This window comes from Schistosoma haematobium, chromosome 6 (assembly GCF_000699445.3).
Source record: "Schistosoma haematobium chromosome 6, whole genome shotgun sequence".
NCBI classification, from domain to species: Eukaryota; Metazoa; Platyhelminthes; class Trematoda; order Strigeidida; family Schistosomatidae; genus Schistosoma; species Schistosoma haematobium.
The window spans coordinates 14,030,164-14,050,322 of NC_067201.1; the positions used below are offsets into that span (position 1 = coordinate 14,030,164).

General features: G+C 30.5%; 1 protein-coding gene across 1 annotated transcript; it reads right to left on the reverse strand.

Moving 5' to 3' along the window:
* Window positions 1-825: 825 nt before the first annotated feature.
* MS3_00008574 (uncharacterized protein) lies at window positions 826-17,860 on the reverse strand. The gene is made up of 5 exons (XM_012939299.2): window positions 17,399-17,860; window positions 16,664-16,714; window positions 8,647-10,869; window positions 4,876-5,096; window positions 826-2,630 (listed from the first exon to the last, which is right to left on the reverse strand). Exons 3-5 carry the CDS (start codon window positions 10,856-10,858, stop codon window positions 942-944), a joined length of 4,122 nt encoding a protein of 1,373 aa, XP_012794753.1. The 5' UTR covers window positions 10,859-10,869; window positions 16,664-16,714; window positions 17,399-17,860; the 3' UTR covers window positions 826-941.
* Window positions 17,861-20,159: the final 2,299 nt, after the last annotated feature.

Below are 20,159 nucleotides of genomic sequence, written 5' to 3' on the forward strand. Positions count from 1 at the left end.
AATATAAGTGGCACGCACAACAATATGATCGGTAATTTAGAATGTATTGTGATTTGACAGATCTGTGTACAAACCTATAAGTATTTGAGTTATATTGGCTGATTAAGGAACAAAGCTTACCAGTCATTGTGTCTTTTTCCTTCGAGCTGAAAACTGTGCTAGACGGAGAAGTTGCATTATGAACCAGTAAGAGTTAAAATGGTCTCTTCCATAGCTCATGGTTTCATTGCCAGTCACAGTTTGAAATTAGTCGAAACATAGGCGGTTAACATATAAACAAAGGGGGTATACTCGGTCTATCGATTAAGGAGCTTATAAAAAATCTCAAGGGTCACAATAGTGTTTATTGAGTACGCAACTACATCCTATACTTTTCATATGATTTCTAAAGGTTTATTTGAGTCTTTTAACAATTAATATCAGATGGGTTTTGTGGATATTATGGTAATTTCAATGGTTAATAACATTAGTCAATTGAAGCTAGACCAATTACATGGTATATTTTGTTGAGGCATTGTTTGTTTTTCACATATATGTATATATAAACTCCGCCTGGAGTCCCTTCGGGGACTACTGCCGGTCCCAAGCCCAGATAAAGGAGAAGGGTTGGGCATGGGGTTAGCGACCCCGTTCCGTAGAAAACTAACTCGCTAAAAAACGCTAACCAGAAATATATATATATGGTTCACAATGATTGAAATTTGTCAAGTATCCTGATGACTATAAACTTATAGGTTCCATGAGTTATGGAAAAAAGATTCAACAGTATTTTACACATTTTATTTCATATGTAAATCAAATATATATGTATATATTAGATGAAATCAATGTATTAAATTACAAAACAAGGTAAATAAAAATCAATAAATACATTGTGAGTATCCAATATATTCAGTCTATGCATTGGAAACAATAAACATATAGAAATTAAAAATATATATTTAGCTTATTGATAAATTGATTGTCTTTTGCAATTCATTCGAATCTGAATAACTGAATGTTGTAGTTAAAGATGATGATGTTGTTGAGGATGATGATGACGATGACGATGATTGTCCATCTTCTGTTACTGTTGTAAACCATGAATTTATTCTATTCATTGGACTAGTTGATGTTTGAGTCATTATTGGAAAACATGATCCAATCAAATTCGATGTCTCCATTAATGGATTTATTGATTTAGATATAAAATTTGAATTTAAATTATTCTGATCAATATTAGGTGAAGTAGTTAGAGTTGAACTAGTTGAGTTTGTAAGTAGTGAGTTAACACTGTTATTATTATTATTATTATTATTATTGTCTTCCATGTCAGGAAGTATTCTCATCCCATGAAAAAGTGATAGATTATTATGTGTAGTATCTCGAATTAGATGAGTAGTAGAATTGAACATATTTGATGTACTCAATTCATCATTACTATTGTTATTATTCATAATAGTAGTGTTATTATCATTATTGTTTTCATTATTATTATTACTATTATTACTTAATTCCATGTTGTCTAGAATCCCATTTGAAATGTATTCATTCGCATTAGAAAAATTTTGTTTGGAACTTTTTCCAAAAAAGTTTTTATTTGACATTTGATTAAATGTGGATAAATGTGTTGATGATTTATGCTGATCAACGTGTATACTATTCTGATGTAAGTCATGCTCCTGGTGTTGTTGTCCATGGGGAGAGTGAGGATGATGGTGATGATGTTGATGCTGCTGGTGTTGTTGTTGTTGAAGTAAATGCGACTGATGAAGACGTGATGAATCAAAATCATCCAGTGAATGAAATTTACTTGTAAATAACGAATCTGTATTCGTCATAATCATATTAGTTCTGTCATCATCCACTAAATAATTGTTTAAAGATGACATATTATTATTATAACTATTATTAAGTGGTGATATTAAACAACACGCCGCTGCAGCCGCGGCCATACGTGCAGAGTGTAATACATCTTGAGTATAGGAACCGTTAGAAAGTGAATAAGTAGGATTATTGGATTTATTCTGTGCAAAATTACCATAGTAAAATGAATCAGTGGGGTATTCTGTTCTGTTCAAACTACCATTATCGTTCATAGTCTCTGAAGTATTAGTATGTAATTGTCGGTGATTCGATCGAAAATCGATAGGATGTGATCCTAATCTTGAAATATAGGATGGTGAAGAACATGAATATGTTGTGTTAAAGTAATTAGAAACGTTTGTTGTATAAGGAAATAAATCTGCTGATATGGGATTTGTTGGACGAGAAGAAAATCGAGTATTAAAATCATTACGATTAATATTATTATTACTATTGTCATTATTATTACTGTTATTACTTATTGATGCCTCATTAGTAGTATGATTATTATTATTTAAATTAGGATTTTGTGATAGTTGGGTGGACACTAATAAATTAGAATAATGTGTACCGGCAGTTGGTGCTAAATTATGATTTAAATTTACTTGTGTTGATGGATTCATTATGCCTAATCCATGACATACACTTGGTAATAATAATGAAGATAACATTTGTGAACTAGTGTTCATTGTATCAGGACTTGGTGAATTACCACATGTTGGCGGTTGCATTGCTTGAGCTAATCCACTAAAATCAAACTTATATGCATAACGTTTACCATTTATCTGAAGTTAAAATTTTGAAAATATATACAATTAATTAATATGAATTAGTAATTTTATGCAGAAATATAGTTAGATATTCATTTGTATTGGTTGTTTAAATCGTATCGTTAATGTTGTAAACTACAAATAATCAGTCTCATGTGGAGTATGTATATCCTGTTTTATAATTTGGGAAGGTCTAAACAATCAATAAAAATAAATTAGAATCCACTTCATTGTACAAACCAGTGGATATTAGGACTCCATCGCTAAGTGAATAATGCACTAGACATTTAAAGAGAATGGACCTGGGTTTGAGTCCCGAAGTAACCATCCAGATTGCAGAGCAGGTACACTCAGCTGACAAGTTCAATATGGAACGAGATTTACATACTGGATTACACTGTTAGTCACTATTTAACTATACTTATAAAATGTAGTTGGATATGTTTCGAAATGACCTTTTATTGTTGAGTTTATTATTCATAAGATCTATAAACGATTTCGTTTGAAATTATCTTGTGAAATTCTAGCTACTAAAAGGAGTAGTAGTAAAGATTGACTGACATTATAAGTAATAGATAGTCAGCTTTATAATAATGATTTAGATTGAAAACATATTCATCTAATAACTTTGATTTTATGCATTGTATGTTGATCAAATGATTATTAAATGTAAATTGTCAAATTGTAATATAATAAATAAAGCTTTAAATCTTAACTTCAGAACTGATTACTAGTATAATAATTTATATACTATTCAAACAACAAGTTCCATTATATGAATCATCTTTCTACTATTATCAGCAAAATAACTCACAGATTATGTCCAAAATGTAATCATACCTAATACAGAAATAATCTTGCATCATATAGAATGATATACCGTACTTGTCATATGATCAATAACCCACTAATATTCAGAGATTCCCAAATCTTTAATCAGAATAAATGCTTTAAAATATCTTTAATATTCTTTTAATGCATGACTTATTCAGACCGCAACTCATGATAACTTACAAATCTCAATATGTACATAAATTAACCAGAATAAAATTCTAATAACCATTGTCCTCTGGAGATGAAACTCAGATTAAAAAAAGTAACCTTTCATAGTTTTTTTTAAACAGTATTTACTGAAAACTAAACTTCAACTCAGTTTAACATTACTGAGTAAGTTTTGAGGAGAATGTTGAAAACAGTTAAAGTACAACAATTCTGCTTGTTAAAATTATGGACTAATCTTAGACTACTATTGAAAACCTGAAAGCACTATATGAACATTTTACTTTAGTATAGAACTCCTAGGCAGTGCGCACCCATGAACATGTTAGGTGCGGGGCAGTTAACCACAGGAGGGAATGGAAAATGATCGCTTACCATCTCTGATGGATTGAAGTTAGACGTTTACATCGTTAAACGCCAGCTCAGTGGTCTAGAGGTTAAGCGTTCTCTCAAGAAACCGAAGTTCTCACATGCTGGACCGTAGGTGTGCACTGCCGAGGAGTTCCGTACTAGGAGGAAACGGCCGTTCAGTACTTCCAGGTTTTCAAGGGTGGTCTTACGTTGATCGACTCATGATTTCAATGAAACTCGACAACCTGCACAAAGTCATAATGATATTCTGTTTGTCAGTAAAATGATTGATGAATGTACTTGATTAGTTATCGTTTAATGACACTGAATATGTTGAGACCAATGTTTGTAGAAAATCATCAACGGACTTAGGTGCACTAATTTATTTTGTAAATTAACGTTATTTAGTTTTTAAATAAAATAGTCAGTCTTATAAACATTATTATAAGGGACTGTTAGGAAAAGTATCTCTACCTTTGAATAAGGCTTTGTAGGGCTTTAGATTTTTCTTTTATTGACATCGAGGATTACAAGTGACCAGCCACTTAGTTGGCATAAATGCATACTAAGTGGAATACCTGAAAGTTCTCATTTGGTTACAAATGCTCTTACAGACGCAAATACAAATAATTCCAAATTACAAACTACTCACTTAAAGTAAATACGTTGAACAAGTTTTTGCCTAACCAGATACAGTAGTTCAGTTGATAATCTGTAAACGTTTCGAAAGATATTAGTGCATACCAAATCCCAGTGCGATTATCGACACTGAGATCTAGGTAAATCCAGCTGATGAGTCCCAGTTGGGACGAAATGCGCTCATACTGGATTTTGCTGCTAGAAACAATCTAGCTTTACTTGAAAATCTTGGAAAATCGTTTATACACACAAAACAATTTCACAGACTTACTTTACTCATAATATTCTTATCATAGTAATAACGTAGCGCACGACTTAATTTATCATAATTCATATTCGGTTTTGATTTACGTTCACCCCATCTTCGTGCTACTTCATCAGGATCGACTAATTTAAATTCACCATTAGTTCCTTCCCATGTGATACAAGCTAAATTTTTAGAATCCGATAATAGTTCCAATAAGAATTGCCATAATTGTATTTGTCCAGAGCCTAATATTATGAAAAAGAAAAGAAAAATCGATATCACTAAAGACTCCTAACAACAACAATAATGATGAAATTGCAATGACAATTTGGTGCTTTTTAAACACTCAAAACCGCAGTTTTCAAATGATGATGATAATAGCAATAGTAGTAATAATCAGAGGTCTTGGTCTGTTTTTAGATGAATTAGCTATTAAGAGTTTTGTTGAATAGATTTAGTGGATTGGCTTGATTTTCGAGTCGTGTTCATTATAGGTTGATCTCGGTTTAGATACCAGTGGAAACTAGGCGGGATTGTGCATATGTTCTGTTATAGTACGAGAGTCATCAACAGTGAGTAATCACAACCTTAAAATGAACCAATCTCGAGACCATCAGTTTTTTTACGGCGAAAGCTTGACCACTAAAACCACTGAGTCTGTGTTAAATGGTAGAATTTCTACTTCAATCAGTTTACAACTTATCACAACGACTATCGGTAACAACTGTTACGCTACATACCTGATCGAAGGTACCTGAGAACGAAATGTGGTAAGTCGGAACTGGGGGTTAAAAGCTTCATTCCGAAATCAATCCTTTATTCGTTTTGTTTGTCTTTCATTTTTGTGAAAGTTGTTTTGTCAGACCGCATAAAAAGCACTTCAAACTCAGAACCATTAGACAGTTGGTGTTTTTCTAGCTATTAACTCTCGATTAGTATGCAAACACTACTGCAGATATAATAAAGAAAGAACCCAAGGATTCCAAGTTTCATTTCAACTACATCACTCATAGATCATCAAACAACTAAAGCACAAAATCTTCAGAAATTCACTCAACAAGTCATGGTGGATCAACAGTAGTCAGTTCCATTAAAGTACTTTCCTCTCCAAAACTTCATTTCTTTTTTTATTACCGAATCTCAGTATTGAAAATAAATGACCACCATAGAATCTTACAAAGTTAAATTCTAAAAAAACATATCCAAGCTATCATAACCGATGTTTCAAGCTAGTGACACTAACTGAATTTTCATCAATGTACTTTAAAACTCATTATTAAACTACATTTTTATTTACATGATGTTACCATTAAATCCTTCGATGATACTGACCATATTAATAATTAATGATATATTTTCTGGGACTTAGTAGTGTTATTGAATGGTATCAAAGATAAATGAAAAAGTTGGCTTTTACTCATCCTCGGATTTTCATTGATCTAGGTAATGATGTCAATCGGTAATAAAATCTACCTTCAGAATAAAAAAAGTGTCTACCAATTATTCTATTTCTTAATTATCTTCTAAATAGATAATTTAATACATTGTAAGTGTTATATCTAACAATAACAGGAATTTATTAGAATACTGTTTAGTATCAAATTAGTAGTCTATACGATTTATTTAAAATTATTTGTTGAAGTTAGACATGAACACTGTTGGATGTCAGCTCAGTGATCGAATGGTTAAGTGTTCGCGCACGAGACTAACAGGTCCTAGGTTCGAATCTCTCGAGGCGGGATCGTGGATATGCACTGATGAGGAGTCCCATACTGGGACGAAACAGCCATCCAGTGCTTCCAGGTTTTTCATGGTGATCTAGCTTCAATTGACTCATGAATTCAACTACTGAAATTTGTAGACTCTAACTATTTAAAGGTAGAAATATACCATATCACCTTAAATTGTTTATTTGTTTGCACATATTTTTAAAAAAAAGAAACAACTAATTTTCATATAATTCATATTGTTACATCATTGTTTTATTCAATGTTTAATGCACCTCCAATGTTACACCATACAGTAAAACAAATATATATAGGTGAGAAATTTTTCACAACACAAACTTTGCATATTGTTTCAATAATAATTCTTTAATTTGCTACATTAATTTATGTTTGATTAAACAATACTTAAACAGGAACTAACAATAGTTGTCCTATATATAACATTGAGAACAAATGTACTCGTGTGCACATATGTATAGGAGGGTTGATAGATAAATAGATAAGCAGGTATCTACAACTTAAACTAGAATATATATATATTCCATATATAAGAATTTCTGTGATTGTAATTTTTATTTTATTTTCAAAATACGGGTGTGGATTTCTTAGTAATAAAAATAAACTCTAACTGCTTCAGTTTAGAGAAACTAAGGCAAAACTACCTTCAGCGTAAACAAATATAGGAGTAAATAAAGTGAAGTGAAGGAGTAGAGAGAGGAAATTTACTTGAATCGAGAATGTTAGGCATGATAGAAATTCTCCGACTACACCTATGTAAATGTATGTGTACATGAAAAACATCCGGGTTTGTGACCCTAACCCTCTAAAAAAAGAAAATTCTCAAAAAAAATATCTACACAAATTTGGCTTTCTACTGATAGATAGTATGAATAAGTATTACCCGCATTTTTATCTGCCTAAATAGAGTTAAAAAAAGAAAAAAAAGAAATGAAAATTTTAGAATTCCTAAAAAAAATTTATTCATACTATTCTTGATGTTTTCACTTGTTGTAACTCAAAACAAAAGGAGAAAGAAACAAATTAATTAAATGGATACAAAGAAAAAAATAATGAAAATATTGATAGACAAAATAATCAATTTATTGATTACATTGATTGGAAAAATCAATCAGTCATATACAAAAATTCAATGAAACTGTCGATGATGATGATGATGATGATGATGATGATGATGATGATGATGATGATGATGATGATGATGATGATGATGATGATGATGATGATGATGATGATGATGATGATGATGATGATACGTGAAGTTTAACTTGATGGCCTAAAGGCGTATTTTATGGTCATTGTGAGGACTTAAAATACTGAACTGGTTTCCATGTCTAAAGTTGTTGATCTGAAAAACAACAACTAAATAATCTCTATAAATTCAAATGGCATGTTAATTATCTTCATATAATTCATTTCTTAGCTTGTGGAAGTTTATTAATGTCAGTTACTGTACAAATAAGAAGCACTCAGTAAAAAATTGCCATTTCACTCTAATTAGAGACTTTATAATAGTGCTTACGCGCGACTCAACAGCAGATTAAAACCATGACCTTTAAGTATCGTTGCGAGTGTCGAACCATTCGATCACTAGAATGTTTCCTAAAATCTAACCAAATTGTAATATAACTGAAAATCTTGACATGTGGAGTTCAAAATGATTTAGAGTGAAACAGTCATCAATAATCACACTGAGTATTACCCACATCATATCATGAGTTGCTTAGATTTGGAGATGCGTACCGATAGGTGCCAACCAGTTGTTCTAATCACTAAACAGTTCCAGTAACAGTTCATGATACTGGTTTTGGTCACTAGCGGAGTTCTGGTTCAGTGCTACTCTGCAATTCGATACTAGGATGAAAGAACTGTCCTTTGCTTCATAATTTTCAAAGATATAACAACTAAAATCATCCATAAACTTATATTCATTCATTTCAATAATGAAAGTTGTGATGAACAAAAGTAGCAGAGGAAAATCATCAATAAAAACAACAACAAAATATCATCAATGATTATTCCATAATAATAAAAAAATTAAAATACTTACATTGTGGTCTCCATTGATTTGTACCAAGTGAGGAATTAGTTTGTTTTGTATACAATGACAAATTTGTATAATCATAATCATTTATATGTGTAGATAAGCCAGTTTCATTATCTGAAGCAATTTTCATTAATTTTGTACCATATTTTACAAATGGCTCATCTAAACTATGATTATTCATTGTATTCTGATTAGTATTATTCATGGATTTCAGATGATTTTTATTCTCTTCATGTTCATTACTATACTGATTTAATGTATCATTAAAATGTGATTTGCCTAAACGATGAGTTATATCAATATTATTTGATAAACTACCACTTGAAGTAAAGATATTACTTAGTTCTGAGTTATTGTTATTTGGGAAAAAATTAGTTTTGTTTAAACTTGTTATTGAAACGGAAGTGTTGACATCCATTGTAACATTTGGTATCAAGTTAGATCCAGTTATATTGTTATTTATAGAATGATGAACAGTAGTGTTGATATTATTGTTATTATCATTCTTTGTAGTAGTAGTATTATTATTATTAGCAGTAGTAGTTATAGCAGTAGTAGTATTGAATGTGGAGCGTTTTCGCCTTTGTGATGAAATTAATTCTTTTAAATTACTATTATTACTGTTATTATTGGACTGTTTATTATGATGAACTGATAAACGAGGCTTATACTTTAAATCATATTCATCAGCTGCTGTGGATGATATATAAGATCTGTTGGAACGATGTAATTTGTTGTTGTTATTATTATTGTTGTTACTAATAACAGCAGCGGTGGCCGTCCCAGCAGTAATGGTATGCTTACTTTCTCCACGATAATTCCCATCTATCCGATTATATACATCTGTTGATAAAACCTCCGGTTTCATAGTAATCACAGCATTCATTGTTCGTGAATAGATATTCGTATCACACAGACTAATAGATGGTAGACGAAATAATCCTGATGTAGAAGTAGGTGAAATACTTTTATCTGGAAATTCTTTATGAATTCCATCTGTATTGTTAATATTATTATGTTTACTATTAAAATCAGATATACTTGTTTTATAACCATTCTGTTCAACATTAAATGCACTCGGTAGAAAATCTTCAAATTTGTACTGTTGTTGTGTTTGTAACGATTGTTGTCGTTGTTGTTGGGGATGATGTTCATGATGATGAGGTCTTTGAAGAGAAAGAAGACCTTTAGTGTATTTTTTAGGCGATGACGACGTCATTCCCATAAATTTCGGCAATGAAATAAAGTCATTCTCTCTTGAGATAGAAGTACTGTTATTAAGACGATGAGCTTTATTAGCTAATTCTAAAGCCATAGTTACATCTTGACTTTCGGGAATCGATGATAACGTGGCTGACGTAGATGATAATGATCGTGTAGATGTTAACGAAGTGGACAAAGGTGATAGTGATGTAGTAATGGCTGGAAAAGTATTAGTTTTAAGTGATGTCACTGGATAATTGGTTGGATGATTTATATTCATCCATGTCCATGGATCCAATTGTTGAAACGACCTTGAGACATCAGATCCACTCATCATACTACTGTTTCCATTAAATGTAGTATTGCTGGAAGTTTGTGGAAAAACCATATCTCTATAGGAAGAACTAATGTCTGATAATCCTTCATTATGTGTATATGGTAGAATGTTGCTAAACATGTTGTTTGTAGGCTCTGTGGTCAATTTTAATTGGGAATCAGATGTAGGAATTGTATTCACATCATTCTGTACCACAGTAACACTTGAAGATATGTAAAATGAATCCAGTTGACTGGCACTATTATTATTACTATTATTGTTGACAGTTGCATTATATTGACTAGTTTGATTCGATGAAATTGGTAATAATCCATAATTCATAAATTCCTGCAATGTACTCACATCTGGCGGCAACAATTGTTGGTGTTGTTGATCCTCCCGTTGTTGTTGTGATTGTAGATCGTTTTGACGTGAAAGTGGATTGTGATGTAGAGGAGGAGGGAAAGGCGGATGTGGTAACGTTGCAGATGATGGTAATAGCGCTGGTGGTGGAGGAGAAAAAGATGGGGACGTTTGTAGTTGATGATTGGTCAAACCATTATTAGCGTTACTATTATTATTATTGATACGTGATTTCTCATATGCATCCACAGTATTATTATTATTGAATGGAAACATCATTGACCAATTTGTTGGTTGACGTGAATGGAATAGTTGTGTATCAGATATATTCATCTTTTTTTAAACTAGTGTTTATATGAAGAGAAAAAATGGTGAAAATAATTCATTTTACAGCATAATTTTCAAAAAAATGTTTCTAGAAATTCATTGAAATGATGGATAAAATCAATATGAAATAGCGTTATTTGCGGTTAAACATTTTAAATAGTGACTTCCTAGTAATGAGATATATCTTTTATTCTTTCAATTTCAAACGAAAAACGTGCAAAACAGTTTACTTTAAAGATTCAGTTATATATATGACGTAACAGGATTCAAAGGATTGTGTGGTCATTATATTTTCTGTAAAATAAATCATGAAATCGGTAATTGTCCAATCAGGATAATGAAAACATGATTCATTGCTTTCTAGAATTCACTTGAACGTTTCTAAGGATTGCTATTTCGTTAAAGTATTTAGAGCAATTTTGTTGCTTCTGATGGGTTCCATTGCGGGTATCCCAAGGTCTCTGGATGATATATATATATATATATATATATATATATATATATATATATATATATATAGAATGAGTAATTTCAATCGAAGAGTCATTAAAATTCGTTTTGTTCTATTTAGAGACTTTCAAACAGAGGGAATCATAGATTTGAGACTTAGTTGGCATAAATCAGAACATTGCACAATAAAGAATATTACGGTTAACAATATCAGAGAAGAATTAGTAATATTGTATGATTTAACAATTGGGGACTACAGATAGACACTGTAGGATATCTACTAATTTTTATTCAATTGCCTTTCACCATACTTGAATTCTATTTCAACTTGTTAATCAACTAGCCGATCAATAGTCAAGTTTATTGACTAGATAAATACTACTACTACTGTAGTGAACTAGAACACAAGCAATACAACCAAATGCACTTCAATCCAACATTACAGAATATCTTGATAAAATCTGAGAACCATATAGTAAATACTTCGTTTGCAAAATATCCATCAATTGTCTCAGACTTTGTTGTTCCATCGTTTCCATACCAATCACTCTCCGTTCTCGTTCTTTTCTCTTCTATTTTCTCAACATTCTACCTCCATGCATCCCAGTTTCGATTGCTGGTACTTACTACTTACATTTGTCAACATTAGTAGCACACACCACACTACCATTATTCAGTTTTCTGTTAGTTGTGAGTAATCTAAAATTCTGTTCTACAATAATATATTGAACTATTATTTTGAAGGATCATTATTCCAATGCTTTGAATAAGTATCTGTGTTACTTTTAAAACAGCTGACAACATTTATTTAGAGATATCAATAAATCAGTAATACATACTAATAATATTGTCAAAACTAAAGTTTATAAATATATATTCTTTTCGAGTCACTCCATTAACTGCATTACAACAGTCGACTAGATATTTTTGGTTAGTGATTAAACTGTTTCTAACAAAATATTTAAAAATGTTAATCGTTACAAAATAACGAGTGTATGTGTGTGTGTGATAGAGAGACAATAATCTCTTAGCTTCATCCTAGATTATACTGAATAACAAAAACATTCTGTGATTATAGATAGAGTTATCCTTTAAGATTAAACACGGAATACCTATAAATCAATAAATCGGATGAGATTAGAACCGTTATTGTGATGAGATCTATGAGACAAGTGTTGAGATTGACCCCAATCAAATTCATTATTATTACATATCAGGGTTGAAATTACAACATCGATTATTTTAATCACTTTCAGCTTCAAAATTATGATATGTCAATGTCACATAGTTGACCCAAATTCCCACTAGCTTCATGATATTCTATGATATTTACTTAATTTAGTAAGTTTTCTGCAAACTTAAAAACGCTCTAAAAAAGTCCCATCTTATCTGTTTTTACTTGAGTGCGGTTATCATCGTTGAAGTATCGTTGTGTTTTAACAGTTTGATCTATCTAAACACGTTATGTCCTATTATGTATCAGAAATATTGCTCAGTTCTCAGAATCCCCATTTTGAATCCATATATCGATATTAAAAATGAACTGAAAATATGAAAATTTTAGAAGTCAGCGAAGGAAAACATAAAAACGTCTATTCTATGATACCTGTGCTCATAAATTGTTTGCCTTGACAAAAAGAAATAAAGTAAAACTGATTTTAGTATTCAAATATAATTTTGATGATTGGAAATTATTCGATTAAAATGTTATATGGGAGTAATACACTTACAGGAAGGTAAATTGATTGATCCACTTTTAACAAGTGATCTAATAACAGTTATGCGCATTATATGTATAAAATAGCAGCTGCTTTGTCCTAATTTTTTTATTTCTGTGTAGCGTGTATCTATAATACCTCTATACAGGACTAGATCCATTACACTGGTCGATTTTAAACAGTTTATATCTACTACTTTAGTCAACGATCATCATGTAATAATGCAATTTCAACTTGATTGAATATACAATTCATAATGAAAATGTTTCTAAATGTTATCTGATTTTCAGTGGTTCAACACATAACATCAATTCGTGATGAAATGTATGTTCACTAAGACAACTGTTTATATTTTGTGACAGGTGTTATGTTGAACATTTACTTAATCGATTCGATTGCGATGGAATTATGTAACTGATTCTCTGTGACATTTTTAGGAGGAATAATTACATGACCTAGTCAATTAGTTATATCTATTGGTTATAAATATTTAACTGTATGATCTGGTAAATATGTGCTTATATCGTAAATTATTTATACTAATCTGACTGTAAGTGAATTATATGATAAGCAATGTATTCAAATACAGTTTCGATTTATTTCCAATGCCAGGTAAATCCAAATCAATAATTTTTATGTTTCACATTACACGTCGTCTGATTCTGGGTTGCAGTACTAAGAACAGATCAATTAAATATCCCACAGATATACACTGATAAACATAATAACAGGATTTCGATACTAGAAAACAAAGTTATAAATATATTCATGATAAGACATCTTCTAACCAATATCTTAATTTAAGTATTAAACATTAATATTGAATTGTCACAAATATTTCACGATATTAGTTTCGCCAACCTACAGTTTCTAAATAATCAAACTACTTATAAATGATAGTAGTAGTGTTGTACGAACAAAGTTTTCAAGTGAACTTGTTCGAAATAATATTGTTTAAATGAGTGTATCTTTAATTTTGAGCAACACACCGTTAGGTGTGAAAGTTAACCTTAAAACTCTATTGGCCAGATCTACAACGGTCATAAAAAACTCAAAATATTTAATCCATTAGTATATAATGGAGAGTTATATAAATCGAACCACTCTTGTAATCTAAACTTGGAAGTACTGGACAGAAGTTTCGTCCTGGTGTGAGATTTCTCAGCAGAGCACATCCACGACGCAGCACATGGAACTCGAACCCAAGGTCTTCGGTCTGGCGTGAGAACGCTTAATCTCCAGACTACTAAGCTAGCATCAAACGGTATTAATGTCTAAACTCAATTGATCCATGACCTTGAGTAACTCATAATGTAATGGTGTAATGTATGGAAATACAATCAATCATCTTATAAATTTCCTAATTGTGAGTGATATCGACAATTAGCATTGATCAATCAATATGACAGATGAACTCTGCAATATACCACCAACCAATAACTAATCATTTATGTGATATGTGTAGAGATTAGGGCATAAAAGCAGAAGTAGACAACGTTCAGAGTTCAGAAGACGAAAAAACAAAATATCAATTTGTAATAGCCGACAACAGAAAAATATAAAGCTTTACGAATAAAAAAATTTATACCAATCACACAAGTTAGCGATTATCGGGACACGTGTATGTTTAAAGAGAAATGTATTGATTAATCTTCGTTTCATCTCGTTTTAGTTGGAAGTTATTTTAATGATACATCAGTATAGTTTAGCAAGGGTGTAAATAAATACCCTACTATACTATATTGATGTGTCTTCAAAATAAATTCCGACTAATTTCCTTCATGTTATAATTAGCTGACGAGGATGAATTCATGCTATTCTGCTAGAATGTTTATTCTTGCTTTCATCAAGATGATAAATGAAACTATGTATATGAGATTATTCTTTGCTTCATTTGTATTTTTAATATCACAATAGAAACATTTAATGAGTTTATGCTGAAAAATATATCAATCTTAGAAATGAGGATATGAAATTAGAACAGTGATTGAACTGAGAAAAAAAGCACTTCAGTAACTTTTAGAATAATTGTTTCGAAAATATCTAAATGTAATGAAGGTCAGTTACGATAATGCTTCCATTCATAGATATTCTATGCTATTTTAATTCAGCTAAATCTATGATAAACGTTTTCATTCACAAGTTATAATTGAGCTACAAATTTCTTACATTATATTATTGTATATTCATTAATGAGTTATTAAAACAAATTCATCTGTCCAAAGATATTAACTCTTAAATTCTTTGTAGTGATTATGTAATTTATTAATTCATAGCTCAAAAGATTATTAACAAGTAAGTAGTAAATTGGAGAACTACGAAAGCCATCATCCAGAAAATACAGGTGTTTATTAACAATTGTCTACGCAAAATACTTCGGATCCGTTGGCCGGACACTATTAGCAACAACCTACTGTGGGAGATAACAAACCAGATCCCAGCTGAGGAAGAAATTAGGAAGAAGCGCTGGAAGTGGATAAGACACATATTGAGGAAAGCACCCAACTGCGTCACATGACAAGCCCTCACATGGAATCCTCAAAGCCAAAGCAAAAAAGGAAGACCAAAGAACACATTACGCCGGGAAATGGAAATAGACATGAGAAAAATGAACAAGAATTGGATGGAATTAGAAAAGAAGGCCCAGGACAGAGTGTGTTGGAGAATGCTGATCGGTGGCCTATGCTCCATTAGGAGTAACAAGCGTAAGTAAGTAAAAGTAAGTAGTAAATTACTTTCCAAGAGAAAAATCAATATGTTTGTTTGTTTTCGAAATGATAATCATTTTGTCAAATTTATCATGTTTCATGAAGTTTTAAGCTATCGAATGTTAAATAATTGATAAGAGTAATTGATGATTAAAAATGTTAAATAAATTATAGATCTAAAACCAAAAACCCTTTCGCCCTATTAAACTTAAGTAGTTACTATGATAACGAAAAGGAATCCATTTGTTCAAGTATTAAAACAGTGTATACCCACTCCATCTGAATAACCTGAATAAGTATCGGTTATCATTCAATCCTGTGTTGTTGTTGGTGGTCGTGTTGTTTTACTTCACCCCATGTGAGAAAAGATGGTCGTTTATATCATTTAACTTAATGTTGCTTAAAAAGACACCTAAATGGTAAACGACTTATTTATTTAATGTTCAATAATTGTGTTTGATCATCAATTAAAAAGAAAAGTAAAGGCCAGTTTAGTTGAAACTGACAAATATTAAAAACTTGAAAATTTACAGTTATCATATACTTGTCTGTTTAAAGGAAAAATTATTTAATGACCTGTTCAGTGGTTCTAAGCATCAACGTACCACTAATACTACGTATTGCTCATACATCCGAGGAAATCAAAGGTAATTCTAGCAATCAGATAATGATCATCATTTCTCTGGAGTCAATGAAATACATTTTTAAGTTTTTACGAGAAAAATTTCTACCGGATTATTTATCCACTTCCGCGTATATAAATGAAAAACTGTCATCTACATACATACTTACATACACACCAATATGCACAATATATATATATATATATATATATATATATATAAATGTATCAGTGTTAACTATCTATCAATCGTCAATAACACTCATAAATAAACAAATATATAATATGTACCCATATAAATATAGTAACTTACGTTATTCGTTTATTTCCTATTCCTTCACGTGATTTTCAATATTATTTACGGCTAATTATATCACATCGATGGTAAAGAAAGTAAGCGTTGAAGCGGAAATCGTCAAAGATATCAGTTGTTGTCGTTATTGTAATACAATATCCGAAAAAAAAATCAAGAAAAAAGAAATTGTAAGTGAACATAATTACATACGCACACAATAATAAATAAATAATATATGCAAATTTTATTACTACTATGTATATGTGGTTTTAATATTGCATTTACACACATTGCATTATTATTATTATTATAAGTAATAGTAATAGTCAGATGTAATCTTGTTTATTTCATTCGGTGACCGGATGTAGATCGTTACAATACACTAATCAAATCGGGCGGAACGAATCCTAGTTTTATTCGTGTAGTAGTACAATACATATTTAAAAAACATAAATATAAATCCGGATCTTTGAGGTATGAATGAGTAGAAAGGAAGATTGTAATTATCCAATAGATATTTTTATATATTCTCTTAGATAGATAGATACACTTTTTTCCTGTTAAGAAGTAGAACGGAACAGGAATCCAAGTCTAGACGGTGCTTCATTGAATATATTGAAGAGAAGTTTAACACAAATTTCCTTCCGTTAGTTAACATTAATTTGATAACATTTTTCGTTCAATACACACACATACTAATAATAATCATAGTAATAGTAATAATAATAAGCACTATATTATTATTATTATTACCCTCAGAAAGATCAAGAATCTGTTCTGTATGCACAATCTATCAACTTCCTTCCGTCCAACAAAGACAGTTAATTTCTAACATATAATATTATAAGCTTTTGTGATTACAGAAGTGGAACTTTCTGTTTCCGCCCTAATCATCTAAGTGCGATTGGATAAAATGCATGAATACTCATAAACTTTAGTCTACCAGAAATAATGTGAACAAATATATCCCTAGTAAAAATATTCCATCTGTCTTAATTATACACACGTACACATCACTGTTCCATGCATCTCAAAACACACACACACACGCATATATCAAAGACTATTTTTCCCTCTAGATAAAATAATCTCTTTAGGGAAAAAATGGCTAAAATTCGCCTTGATTCTGATTTTCGTTTTTTTTCTTCGTAATTTAATAGAAACTATGGTAACTCCCCTTTCCCATAGGTTACAGTAGAAGAAATTCAATTTATTCATCTATTGGTTAATCAACTAACTAATAGACTTAAAATTCATATCACTTCCGTTTTTATTTTGTTTTTAGTGAATATTAATGCCTAGTTTATTTAACCAATCAAATAAAAGTGATTTTTCAATGTGATTCCTATTATCTCTTACCACCTTCTTATGATAGTTAGTTACCTTATATCCCTTAATATAAAAATTGATTAAAATTATGTTTTATTACCTCTTCAATGTAATAAACCTGAGAAGAATGAGTTTTATACAGGAAAAAAGTATGTCTGATTATGACCAATACAAATTATTTAAAAAGGAGAGTGAATGCTTGTTTTCTTATATATTTCTATATATTTAGTTAGTATTCATTTGACAGTTTTACTCTCTTTATTAATACATTCATATACATTTGTACTTGTTATCTGTTTATAAGTTGAAATAAATATAATGAATTTAATCAATGATATTATTATTGATTCTTTTTTTATTGTTGTTGTTGTTGTCGGGAAAAATCCTTCCATATAGTATTAACTGTATATAAATGGTAGGTGGTGGTATAATCAGTCTATAGCCTGTCTTTGATTTATCCATCTATCTATTCATTCAATAACTCATTCATTCATTCACAATATGTAGTTCAATAGACAATAGAGAAGAAATGCTTTTCTCGTGATTCTGGCTACTTAAGAGGTAGATTAACAAAAAGCTCCCTAAGAAATTAATAGTTTATTATTATTATTATTAATGATCTATCGTTTTGATAGTTTTTTAAAACTATGATTAATATCTTATGTTTGTTTAAATAAAACAAAGAATTACTGAGAAATTAATTGAATTTAGATATATATACCATTGAATTCCAACTAAGTGGTTTAAAGTTAAAGTGCTCACTGCGATACATGTAACCTTTGAATATGATACCTCAAAGAGTTGTAAGTGAGCATTAATGAAGAGTTTCATATGAGAATGAAATAGTTACTAATGGTCCCCAGTTTCGAACAATACTCCAAATGATTTCAACTTATAATAAAAATCGCCTGGAAAAAAATTTATGCAATCATTTGTAAACTTATAAACATGAGATTAATTGATCTTGATTCTTTCCTCTAGATCGTATGACGAAAATAACGTAATCAAATGAAATATTTTCATAATGAAAAGCTATGAAGTGGAAACAAATGAAGATTTCCTAAGAAGGAGAACATGTGTATATGTCAATTGCATTATATCTATGTTTAATAACAAGTAAGCAATTTATATTTTATGAACTGAGTTGTATACTACTACTAATTATAATACTAATAATAGTAATACTCGATTAATCTAATGCTGTGCATTTGAATGCAGTAAGGTATTCTCAGCATATGATATACAACAATATTCTCTTACTAGAAACATTGAACTTGTGAGTATTATAAACAAAATATATTTAAAATGCTTTTTAAAGTGATTTGTTGAAATTGATATTCAGTAGCAACTGTTTACGATCAATCCTGTTACTATGATACCCTTTTTATCGTATGGTGTATTTGAGTAAATAATTATACTATAATAGTTATATCTCGTTTCTCTAAAGAACAAACGAGAAGGAAAATACATGCCTATCACGTCGATTGTGTAATATCTTCACATATTCTTTTACTGAACTTACTTTAATGTATTAAGTCAAACGATAGTGAATACAGCGAGTACTATTATTAATATTATTACCATTGTTATCGTTATTACTAATGTGTAGTCGATTCTCCACAACCATTGTTTAATTGTACATTGTAGTTACCCGAAATTCTTCTTTATAATCAATCACTATCAAGTAAAAACATGATATCAGGTGACTACAGTTTAGAACGGGTAAGACTATTATGGATCTGATATTGATTTATACAAGTCTAGGTAGGGATAAGCTTTTGAATTGTAAATTGTAAAGGATCAGTATTAGTGTATATTCCATGTCGATATTTAGACAGTCAATAGGACAGTTAACTGGAAAATTTGCTTAGTAGACACACTTTAGTAATGCACAGCTATAAATTTTATATTGACTATTGGATTCGAACCTACATTAATCGTTTTCACAGGCTAACACATCATCACTAAGATATTCAGGATTCGGTTGACTTCGTGCAGAGCTGATATAGTAATTAGTGAGTGTTTATTGAGTTGAGATCACTGTCGTGTTCGTCCGATCTTTTAGTGTTGATAAGCTTCTACAAAAAACCATTAATAGTCACGATTCGTAGTTAAAATTCTGAAGTTATGTTTATGAATTATTGAAGCCTTAAACAAAATTAAATTCAAATTGTATTCATAGTAA

Excerpts from the sequence above, each read along its gene's own strand:
- MS3_00008574 (XM_012939299.2), bottom strand. The coding sequence starts at position 10,858 with ATGAATATATCTGATACACAACTATTCCATTCACGTCAACCAACAAAT. Across the intron at positions 5,097-8,646 it reads AAATCAATGGAGACCACAAT|GCTCTGGACAAATACAATTA; the intron begins GTAAGTATTTTA and ends TCATAATATTAG. Across the intron at positions 2,631-4,875 it reads ATAAGAATATTATGAGTAAA|ATAAATGGTAAACGTTATGC; the intron begins GTAAGTCTGTGA and ends TTTTAACTTCAG.